Here is a 13,146-nt window from a genome sequence, read left to right on the forward strand (position 1 = left end):
TATATATATGTATATATATATATATATATATGTATATATATATATATATATATATGTATCAAAGTATGTTCGTATGTGCATTGGTAGGATTCATTGTCTGGCTATCATAGCAATTATTAGAATAGTTGTAGCTGGACAACAATGCAGACACAAATTCAAGGCTTACCGCCATTAGAACATTAGAAGCCTATCTTATTAACCAGCTTACTAGAATTTCACACTGGCACTGTGCCTGGCTAACAGCTTGAAAATATCAGATTTTTGACAAAGTTTTAAAGCCTTCAAATTTCTTTTTATTTTTCTTTTAATTCATTTCAACTACATAAAACACTTATCTCATTATATGTAATTTAAAAGTTAGAATGGGAATTGTTGTTATATGTTAAATACAAATCAATTTACTGTCCAAGGACTTTTTTATCACTTGGGCAATGCCGGGTAACACAGCTAGTACATATATATATATATATAGATATATATATAGATATATATATATATACATATACATATATATATATCTATATATATCTATATATAAAAATATATATATATATTTATATATATATATATATATATATAGATATATATAGATATATATATAGATATATATAGATATATAGATATATATATATATCTATATCTATATATATCTATATATATATATATGTATATATATATATATATATATGTATATATATATGTATATATATATACATATATATATGTATATATATATATACATATATATATATATATATATATGTATATATATTTGCACAAATAATTATTCAGCAATATAACGTAGATTAGATATTGCATTTTATTAGCAAACTTTTATGTTTAAGCCTTTTTGTCTAAAGTTCTTTCTTCTATAATTTTAGATATACTAGCTGTACTAACCGGTGTTGTCTGAGGAATAAAATAAGTCTTTGGACAAAAAATTTATTTGTATTTAACATATAAATATATTTGTCGCTCTAACTTTCTAACTACATATCATGAGAAAAGGGTTTTGTGCAGTTGAAATAAATTAAGATAGAAAATAAAAAACTGCCAATGTTTTCCAACTTTGTCAGACAACTTCAACTTTTAAACCTCGTAACTCAAAAGAAGAGTTTTTTTTAAATAGTTCAACATGAAAAATAAAAGTGTAAAGATTCTTAAATGTAAATGTAAAATCTTTAGCAAGTAATGACTACATATATTTGGTTTTGCTACAACTAAAATGAAAAATTACTTGGTATACAATTACATGATTTTAGTTTGTTTCAGTGTTGACATTCAAAAATTAGCAAGAAAAAATATCGTAGGCTATAAAAATACACAGGGTGGTATAGCAACCTGTGGTATTTACCTATTTTCATCATCTTTTCGTAAAAATCATCAAAATCGTCTTTATTAAAAATAGTAGCAAAACCATATGCTAACCTTAGTAGCCATAAATACCTCCAATGACTTTAGTGCATTTTGTTGCTATAATCTGCAAGATAATATAACATTACAATGTACTACCAGAAAAGTGTTTTTTTCTGTGAGACCGCTGTGTAACATAAACATCAAATCTAATATAAATGAATTTAGTTTATAAATCCAATACTTTCAAGAAGTTTTAGTAAGTATTTGAATAAACTTCAAACTTTTAACTAAATTTTTATCATTTGTCCGGGTTATCGGTTTTGATCATAATAGATAACTTGTCTAGCAAAAGCCTCCTAATAGCATATAATCAGCACAAACACGCAAAAGTATAAGTTTGAAATAAAATATTGTTGATATCACTAGCCGGAACAAATTAGCCCTAATGAAAAGAAGACGTAGAGATATCGTGTTCCATAGACTTAAATCCCAGAATATTTCTTATACATGATCAATATTTCTTAACAAGAGCATAGTAATGCGTGGGTACATGCTCAACTAAAAGCTATAGCTGAAAAATTACATCGCCAAATACACGAATGCACACAAACTTTAAACATTATATATACATTAATGTAAGATATATATGTTAAATGACTCGTGAACTAATTTGAAAGACTAAATATATATTAGATCAAATAAAATTTGAAATTTGCTTATATCTTCTGATTCCATTGCTTAAGGATGTAATTTATTTGGTTTTGTAGCAAAATAGATTTGAAGGCAAGCAAATAAAAATAGTTCTTAGTTAATTTCAATTGCGTTTTGAATAGCTCTTAATGATCCACTAACTTCGCAATGAATTTTCACCCCTAAATTTCTCTCCTACTCCTAGGTATTTACAATTTTGAAATACCGGCAATTCCAAGAATAATAGCAATAGCAATAATGTATTGCTAGTAAAGTAACCACCTACTCTAGGTACTGCTCTGCTGTCAAGTGACCATATGGAGATAATGTTTTTTTTATATAAGCATCTAATTCTACATAGTTGCACAGTTTCAACAAAGTCTGTTCATGTTTTCATCTTGTTTTTTACCAGTGAAGGTTTGTGATTACCACTCCTGTAGTAATTTTCTATAATTGTAGTCTTGTTTGCATAAAGTATATTATTGAAATAATCACACAATTATAAAAATATGTAGTTTTGTGTCTCTGCAAAGGAATATGTATAATAGTATCACAATTCAAATTACTTACAGTTGATAAAACAAACTTGAATTACATAATCTAAGTCCAGTCTTGCTATTTAAAAAACCTCCACATTGCAACTCAATTTAGCATCGGATAACTTATTTTTAATGCTTTTACATAAGTCTAAGAACATTGCTAACACGCCTCAGTGGGAGAGGAAAACCTTTTGGTCCAGTGGCTATAAGTAATATAATGGAATGAATGAGATTTAACCATTTTGCAACTTGCTGCATGCAGCTGGAGAGCACCCAAATTAGCGACCTGATTATTCGCAAAATATGAACTTCAGATTGCTGTCAGAAAACAGCTATAACTTATCTCTAAAATGTCATAGATCTATAAATAAATATGCTTTGAAATGTTGAAAAACAACTTTCTTTGCTGGCTGACATACATTTTTTACAGACAGCATACAAGTATCTCATCATCTGTTACAGTTTTTTAACAGTGAATTTTATTCTTTAATAAGCCAAATTTGAATTTAAGTTTGCATTTTTATATTTTATAAATTTGTAAGAGAGTTTGATGAATCTCATTGCGCTGACTACCATGTTTGGTAGTTTGCAGCAACATCGCTTTTTGTTTAACATATAATTTGAATTCTGAATCTCTGTTCATTGAAAGCACAGGCCAGATAACTATTTTGGTTATCAAACGAGATATTGCGAATTTGAGTAAGATGCGTAGTTATAATAATCTGCCAAATGTTACAAATTAACACACATAAACTCTTGAAACACACAGCTAATGGCTATTATGCTGGGATAAACTGAAAGTGAAAAAACTGAAGCTGAAATATTTATTTAAATAAATTTATTTAGCATCTTTACATTCTTGGCTTCCGGCACCAGCTACAATATCATTTTGTTTTTACTTTCACTACAGACATGTTTTGCTGACAAATCTGAAAGAATTGGATGTCAGCAGCTGTAAACTGGACTCTGAGTGTTTTGGTGGCCTTGAAACACTGGTGTCACTAGAAAAATTGAACATGAGGTGTTGTGAGGTGACAAAACCTCCATTCAGGTTAGTCAAAGGATAAACTCTGTGCAATCGTTTGGACAGTTTCAGACTGTTACAAACTTTTTTATATTCGGATGCATTGCATGACTATTATAATATTTTGTTTTATGATTGCAAATAATTTTTTTAACATCCAAGGTTATTACAATCTTGATTGTATAACAATTCACAATAATTTATTACGTGAGTTAACACTTTCTGCAGCATAATTGTCTATATTGTAGCGAGAGTTTTATCCAACAACTTAACAAACCTGTGCCGGCAGTTTGGGTTTACTTAGTGATAGGCAATTTTAAAAGTTGTTGGTTTTCTTTGAAATTTGTACTTTAGCAACAAAATGTCGGTGTAAATTGTTTTAATTGAATATGTAGTAATTTTTCAAGGCTAAACTATGTGCTTAGCGCACAGGCGTACATCTGACTAACAGTTTCTCTTTTTCCACTAAATAAGTATGTATTTTAAATGGCTACATGTAAAAGTTTTTCTCAAATTAAAAGATTATTTAGATGCTAATTAATTAGATGCTATCAACTAATTGAGAAGTGGTGACCAGAAATAAAAGCCTGAAGACATATTGAAATGTTTCAAACAGGCTGGAAATGAAATGAAGCCAAACGAAAACAATAAACAGAATGCAACTGGCTAACCAACTTATGCAAATACTTTTTGAACGCAATGATGTTAGTGGCCCCATGTATTATAAGCTTGGTTGGTTTACCTAACCCTTTACTAATATATCCTCATTGCATTAAATATACTGCTATTATATAACTTATAAATTTGCAGATTTGTAGCATACCATGTTATATCATCATTGCCATTATCTAAACTCAGCTTTTGTTAGATCGAGACTCATACATGTAATGCCTCTACTATTAATAAGAAATGCATATTTTTGCTGCAAACTTAAAAAAAAACATATTAATTAGCGAGTGCAATGAGTTTTTGTGCAGCATTGTTAAATATAGTTAAAAAAATGAAAACACTTTCAAATATATGATAATAAATTAGAAGATTGACAGCTCTATAAATTTCAGCAAAAGCTATAAATTTGTTGCGGGGTAACTGCAAGCAATAAGTATCAACTGATATAGAGGTTTTTTGTGTTTTGACATGTTTTTATTTAAAAATATAAAAAAAAAAAAGTTATGGCAGCTTTTTTGCATCAATGTCAAAAGTTAAACTTGATCTACCAATTAGGTCGGTACAATAGGCAGATTCATGCTGGACGTAATCAGTAGTAATTGGCTAAGAACAGCTAAATAGCTTCACCACACTCCACAAATTTATATTGACACATTTGGTGAGCATTCATTTTATTAATTTTCACCTAATACTACTTATATAATTATTTGGGGCAAGGTATTTTATATTGGCTCATTATTAGAACAGTGGTCATTAGATGTCGTCTAGCTGAGTCAACTGCTATAAATCAGGCAACAGCGCAATATGCATGTATTTACTTGGTGTGATCCTTACAAAATATTTTTTGTTGAAACTCTGCAAGTATTCAGCATAAAATTTGAGCAATAAAAACAATTTTATTTTTCCAGCAAACTTATGAAATATTGCTAGCAGTTGTCTTAAAGGTATCATCAACATTATGTATTTAGACGTGATTAATGTTAGTAATCCTATGGCAACCTATGATCAAGTTATCAAATTGGAATCACTGATCAATCTGAGAGAGTTAGGTATCAGCTTAAATAAATTGTGTTCTGATGATCTTGTTGGCATGGAAAAACTGGTCTCATTACAAAAGCTCAACTTGTGGTCATGTAAACTGAGCAACCTCTTTTCGGGTAAGTCCATATCTAAATTAAGAGCAATGTTTTCATATGAATTCACACTGAAAAATATATATATATATATATTTATATATGCATATGTATATAAAAACACATATTTATATATAAACACATATTTATATATTTATATATAAATCTGTGAGCATGTAGTTCATTTGTTTAAATTATAGCTATTAACATAGCTAGATATATATATATATATATGTATATATATATGGGTATATATATACATATATATATATATAGTAACTAAAATTGTGTGCATAAGCATATAAAATGAGAAACCCAAACTAAAAATCTGAAAGATAATTAGTTGAGTATAGAATAATAGAAAGATTTAGAGAATAAAGTAAATTTTCAGTAAAAGTGCTAGAAATCTGTTTCGTGCAATTCACTCTTAAGGCGTGGTTTGACTCAAATGAAAAGCTGTACCAAAATGATAGAAATGGGCTTAATGTTTAAATCACATGATTTAGTGTTAAGTGTAACCAAGAAAATAACTCCTAGCATTATTTTCTTAAGATTGTTGATAGACTTTTTAAAAATATATATAGATATTTATGTATTCAAATATACAAATGCATAAAAATATACAGACACATATATAATTTTTACTATATTTATATATATATATGTACTTATTTTTATGTTTCATATATATATGCTGTATATGTATATATATATATATTTGCGTATCTACATTTGTATATATATATATCAATATATAGCTATCAGTATAAAAAATGTTCATATATACATAAATATATATATATATATTTTTTTTTTTCATATATAACATAATTATATATATATATAATTGAGTACAAATATTTATATACACAAATATATGTGTATATATACATATATATGTGTATATACCGAGAAACCTGTAATTTATGCCACCTCTTTTTGAACTCCAACACTATTTGTGTCATGATCACAAAAACCACGGTTAAGTCGGGATTATAAGATTTAGAGTTATTTATACTAGCAGAAGGATAAAACTCTCACAGTTATTTTGCAAAAAGAATTTTGATTCTAGCTTAATTACAGCGGATTTAATGGTCAAAAAAACTGAAAGCATGTTTATCATTAGTGCGGAAACATGTTTCCGAGAAAACTGGCGTTAAAGTTTGAGAAACGAAAAGCAATGCACAATTTTTTTACATTTCAAAACGTCATGGCAACCAATATCAAAAATTTGTGAAATTTATCTAGATTTCTGTATTTTTATCAAAAAATTACGCTGAATTTGAAAATCTAAACAAATTTTAACTGATTGTCATAGAAATAGCTGCATATTTATTAGAAATTGTATTACTTAATTTTGCAGATATTAAAAACGGCTTGGCAGTATCGCAATATTTGGAACAGCCAAATCATCAACAAAGTTTAGAAAATAACAACAGTAACATATTGCACACCATAGGTCACTATATACTTCGATCTTGCAAATATGAATAATTGTTCTTATACAGTAATCAAATCTGATAGTATTCTTATTATATTGAATAATTTTTCTTACAATTAAATATTGTAATAATTTTGCAAGAATCGTTAGAAAAATAGCATCACAATTCTTTTTACTTTCACTGTTTTTGACATCAGTTGGAATACTAACGTACTCATATAAGTGTCAAAAATGTCAAAGTTATCTTAAAAGTCGACAAAAAAGAAACGATTATATTTATCGGGCGCCATTTTTCAGTACTTCCTGTTTAGCATAGTGACGGTTCTAAAGGAGTTTTTCCGAGGGTTAAAGACTTCTATTGGCTAAACTGATTTCAGATTCACAAAGATCGCTCTTTGATTGGTCCACATGCACGTGTTACAAAAGTCGCTACCAATATTATAAAATCAGTTAGTGCAGCTTAAAATTCAGATAACTCAACTTTGTGATTAGCGACTTAACCATGTTTTCTGTGACCGCTACCCATTTGACCACCACTTTGAGGTAAGAAATAAAAAAATAAAGTGCCACTGTCTAATTGAACCATCTCCATTTGACCGCTCTTTTGATAATCTTTTTATTTTTGTCAACCTATTATATCAAGTGATCAGTAAAAAGTGTTCACAAAATTGTATTAAAAATGAATCATTTACAACAACAACATCTAATTATCTCATTGTTCAACTCTTAGGTTTTTCCCATTAAAACTTTGAAAGAAACACTATGGAAATCAATGATAACTGTTTTTGGCTGGTAGTAGCTCTCTGTTGAACGCAGTCTTGATACTTTTAGTACATTTGTATAAAAGACGGTTTAAATTTGCGTTGGTACATGTAGATAAATGACTAGGTTTTTGCCAGTGGTTACATTTAGTGGGCAAAACGTTTATACATTGCCTCTGCGCTAAATACAACTCGTAAAAGTATTGCTCTGCTAAAAAATCGTTTAAATGCCAATATTCACTAGTTAACTAGTTCTGAAAAAATACTGGAAATCAGAAGACATTGTGGAAGGTATTTGACAACCAGAAAATGTTCGTTCAATCAAAAGCAACCAACAGAACGCAGTAATTGAGCAAATGACGCAAATATTTTAATTTTAAAAAGGTTAATTTTTGGTTTCTGCAAGTTTTGTAAGTATGATTTAGTTATGCATCATGGTCATAAATATATGTTTGTAGCATGTGAAATTTTATCATTATGTAACCTTAAAATTTGCAGATTTTTAGCATTATTTTTATAGCATCGTTGCGGTAATCTGTTCTTACAATTGATCGGCGCTGGTAATTCATTGTCTATTGCACATAAAAAGCTAGTTTTGGCTGCAAACTTTAGCAAACATATCAATAAGTGCAATGAGGTTTGTTGTACAACTGTTAAATAAAAATATAAAATAAAAATATGTTCTTAAATTTAGAGTGAACTTTTTTTTTTAAATTCATCAAGTTGCAAAGCTTGACACAGGCTATAATATCATTGCAGGTTAACTGCAAGCCAAATATATAAGCTTTCAAAATATCTTTTGGTTTCTCTAGGCGTATTGATTAAAATAACTTTGAAAAATTGTTGGTAAGTGAGCAGATGTATTTCATTCAAAATTTTTAAGATTGCCCAACCGGAAAAAGAGGGCAAAATATGTAGGCAAGAATTGATTTACCCTTGAAGGGCAGAAAATAATTTTTCAAAATTCTGACGAGTCCTTTGAAAAATAAAACTTCAGCTTTTACTTGAACACCACGTCTAATTGATAGCCACTATAAAGGAAGAGTTGAAAAAATGGAGCGCCATTTTGTTCAATCAGAGGTTTTACAGTATATATAAGACATGTTACTATTTACCGGAAACCAATTGAATGAAGCGGTTCTTTTTGACCCTCAATTTTTATGTAGTGTATACATTACAATATATCATCATATACCAACGAATAGTTATTTTGCAGTGTTTTTCACCAAAAATATGGGTGTTTGTATCAAGCTATTTTTAACTGCCACGTAGAATTGCAGTTGCACTGGAGATTTGTTCACTCATATTCAGAAGTTGCTGTAACAAGGTAAAATTGCCTAACTATTTAGAGTCAGTACTACTCAAATTGTGCTCTACAGCTTTATATTGTTTAAATAGTAATAAGCTGAGACATTCAGTTAAATTTCACAATGTAAACAAGTGTACTGCAAAATTCTCTTTATATTTTTCTGCAAATTCAGTGCCTATTAACCTTGTGACAGTATCATTTTGCATTAACAATCCCACAGATCATTAATAAAAATGAATCATAAAGATTGAGACTAGTTTTCTCATAATTATATAAGCTAGGGTTTTCGGCCACTTAATATTTTTGTTATTTGTTGATTTCTGCTAATCAACAACTAATCACAATTGATGCCTTTTTTCATATGTTAATCATTCGGTGACATATAAACTTCTTTTTTGGAGGAGTCAATATTTAGAAATATAATTGTCTTGAGAAATTGTTTTAGAAATTGTTTGAGTGATTTTTGCTGTTTTATGTACTCTGATAAAGCATGTAAACAATCTTGTGTGATTTACTATTTTGCACCACAATGATTGCTATCAAGGCTTGGTACCTTTTAATGGAAACCAATCATATGAAGCTGGTTTTTTGTCTGAGTCTAAAATTTTATCAGTTTTGAAATAGAATAGGTTCACTTTTGAATGAGTCGTAAAAATGTACTAATCATTTTATCTTTCAATTGTAATTTAGAAAATGATAAAATACAGGTATATGATGAGCATATGCATTGCCTTCTTTTTATCAATATTTAGTCAAAAAGTGGATTTGGTTGAATACTTTTTCAATCAAATTCGAAATAAAAACAAGCAAGTTTGATTTCTATGATAATCTTTGGTGAGATTTGTTTGTAATCTATGACACACTCTTTTATTTAAATACAGCAATAACTTACCTTAATTTAAAATTAATTCATATATTTGTTTTTCCACTTTTATAGTTTGTTTGAGTTTGCTAATATTTTTGTTTTCATTGTGAGATTGCAACATAGTTTAGTAGCCATGAACTCTATAACATCTTTTTTTAAATTCTTAGCATCAGAAAAGTATAAAAATTTACCATAAACCAGTACCCAACTTGAACTCAAGTCTTACAATTTACATTCGTGTAAAACCAATTTCCTGTTTTTCACAAAAAACATGGATTAGTTACAAATGTTGAAGTTATTTTTTACTCTAACCGGTGAATGTGGTTGCAATTGATAATCGTCCATTCATATCAACTCTTGGCTAATTAAAAACGCATTAACAATTATTGTTTAATATGTGAATCGTGCTGAACAGCTTTAAAGTTGTTAAATAAAAATGTTGAAACTATATTCTTTTATCTTCCTTTACTTTTGACAATGCATACAATTTACATAAATAAAATAACTTTTTCTCAAGTTTTTCACAAATTTTCTGAGATTGGGTTCAGAAACGACAACTTATTTCCGGATATTTTGAGGAAGGGTGGAATTGGGATTTTTTTTCCGAAATTTGTGTTTTTGTCAGAGCAGCCGCAATCGTAATACAGTTATGGTAAAATAAGCAAAAATGGTTCATTCTAACTTTTAAGTCTGAACTTCCACTGTTTGAAAACATGTTTCCACAGTGAAAGTGTGGGATAATATTAGAAAAATGAGACCATCAGTCACTTTTTTATGAATTCTTTTATCAATATAATAAATTAAACTTTAATAACTTGTAAATAACATAAGAAGCTGACTAAATCTATTATAAGAAAATAATAAAGTTTTAGGTTGTCATTTTGAAGAAAATTAAGTGTACGCTCTGAATATTTAGATCTAACACTAAATGAGGTTTTTTACTTGCTTTTTTAAATAGAATTACTAGCAACTTGAAGATAAATTTCCTGGATTTTAATTTTGTTTTGCTTCCCTTCTAACTGTCAAAAGAGTTTGCTTTGACACCGTTTTTTTCATATAAGTTCCATATAAAGTTCCACAACCACATGCCGCAACTGTGTGCAACTAGAAAATAAATTAACTTCAAATATAAGTCCAAATTCGACCATAATATCCTTATCAAAGTATGAATATAATCCGATTGTAACTAAAAATCAGCAAATGCCCTATTGATGCAATTTCATAGATCTCTCAAACATTTTTTGCATCATACATACTCAATTAAAAATTCAGCTTGAAAATCCACAATCATCCGCAAAAAAGTCAGTGTTTAGCATTTGTACGAAATTTGTTGTATTGCCAAGCTATTTTTAACTGCCATGCATGACTGTGGTCATTATTAAAAAAATTTCTCGCCTGGCTGTAGCTAGGTTAAAAATCTTTTTTTGTGAATTATTTAATGTACTAATATGCTTTTCAAGCTAGCAATTGGTATGCCATTTGACCTTAAAGATAGTAAAGAAACACTTTATGGACTCTAAAAATGTTGAAAGGCACAAAGGGGCTGGAATATAAATTAGAATTACTATAAAGAAGTAACTACATGTATCTTGAACAATTGGATACGCAACGCTTCACCAAGCTTTTGATAAAGAACATGAACACAACTTACCCTTACTCAAAATATCCAACGATTATTCAACTCAGCATCTGCATGTTATATAAAAAATATATTTTCATTGATCACAAATATTTTCAGTTTTTCAACCATTCTTCATTCCAAATGTTGTATATGTCGAATAATAAAACTACTGCAACTTTGATGTCGAACAGTCTTAAAGTTAAATTTCATTTATTGAATATATGACTAATGAATATTATGAATATATATCATACATTCAAAGCAAATGATAAAATTTGTAGTAATTATTTTCTTGCAGCGGGATAGCCAAGGTAAAATATTTTCACCATATCATGATAAGGTGTAAAAATGGATTTTACCATATAATAAAGTCTTTTCTGAGATGCAAACTTGCAGTTTATTAAAATATTTCAGTTTCTTCATTGGATATTAAAGGGCTGTATTAATGAAAATTAGAAACACCATGAAACACAACTAATAAGTTCTGGTTATTTTTAGTCTTAAACTAAGTTTTGCTACACTCACAGTCTCCTCCTACAAAATATTAATGTGTATGCAGAGGGCTTCAAAGCTTTCCCTTTTTCATGGCGTTTTAAGATATTTACAAGGTATTTTGGTATACAGTGGGCGCTTTTACATTGTAAGTGATTCACTCCCAGAACGTTTACGTTAATGGCATTTTATGTTATATGAACCGTAAAATTTATGTAAATACTTTAAACGGTTCCAAGATCTTTCTAAACTCACCCCTACGAGCATATGCAAAATAAATTTTTTATTTAAATTTAAATATATATACAAATACTTGATCTATTTTTCAATTTGTGGACTTTACCGAAACTGGACCATTATTAGCTAGCATCGACCACTTTTTTCCTTTTTATGATGAATCTCACTGGTTTCATGGACCATGATTGCATGAAATTTACAACAAGTTGATGGGAACGCACTTCTTCGACATCCATTTGCAACAATTTGCTGATTTTTTCTAAACGGCTAAGTAAAACCAATAACAAATATTTCATGTCTAAAAAAAGAAAACGACAAAATATTTTGCAGACAGATGATACTACCTGCTCGTCATCATATGTATCCAGGAGATTATTTTAGGATAAACGAAAACTTTACATGATGATCCAACTCGTGACATACAGATTGGTGGATTGATGCTGTAACACCTGAAACAATCAATCGCTTTTGTATTTATTAACAATAGGGCAGCTACCGTTCTCTCTGTTTTGTCGACACATTAAAACTTCTAACAATGAACTAGGTTGTTGCGAAGTTGTATATACATGTATAATAAGTGTAACGCTGAATGCACATCATTTTTTGTTTCGCAGATGCAGTATAGCAGATTCATGTTGAAATCGAGTTCGAGAATTTGCCCAATTTTTACTTTATCTTTTATGGAATTTTTTACCTTGTAGGAAGCAAAAACTTTACATGAAATCTTGACTTTATGTAGAGTTCATGTTACATGAGTTATACAGTGCATCATAGGAGCCTTCGCTATAATTTAATTATTTTCTTTCAACGTATAAATGTATGAAGTAAGGATGGTTGGCTAGGCATATTAAAAGGAACATGCCTAACCATTTTTCATGTAAAGCTAAATCACCAAATATTTTGTATTCTATTAGAAATACTTGCTTTTACATGAGAAAGTTAGCATTGAACTTGGGTTTCTTTTTATGGAAATTTTCTAAACCATATTTTGCAAAATTATTCACTACCC

The 13,146-nt window shown here is 28.9% G+C and overlaps 1 protein-coding gene across 1 annotated transcript in view; it reads left to right on the forward strand.

The window, feature by feature from the left end:
- The window catches only part of LOC137410410 (leucine-rich repeat protein lrrA-like), a 166,571-nt gene that overhangs the window by 45,938 nt on the left and 107,487 nt on the right, over window positions 1–13,146 (forward strand). Inside the window, exon 6 of the mRNA XM_068095830.1 lies at window positions 3,496–3,636. Within this exon, the coding sequence (XP_067951931.1) occupies window positions 3,496–3,636 (141 nt within the window). The remainder of the gene's footprint in view (window positions 1–3,495; window positions 3,637–13,146) is intronic.

This window comes from Watersipora subatra, unplaced genomic scaffold (assembly GCF_963576615.1).
Source record: "Watersipora subatra unplaced genomic scaffold, tzWatSuba1.1 SCAFFOLD_80, whole genome shotgun sequence".
Taxonomy (NCBI): domain Eukaryota; kingdom Metazoa; phylum Bryozoa; class Gymnolaemata; order Cheilostomatida; family Watersiporidae; genus Watersipora; species Watersipora subatra.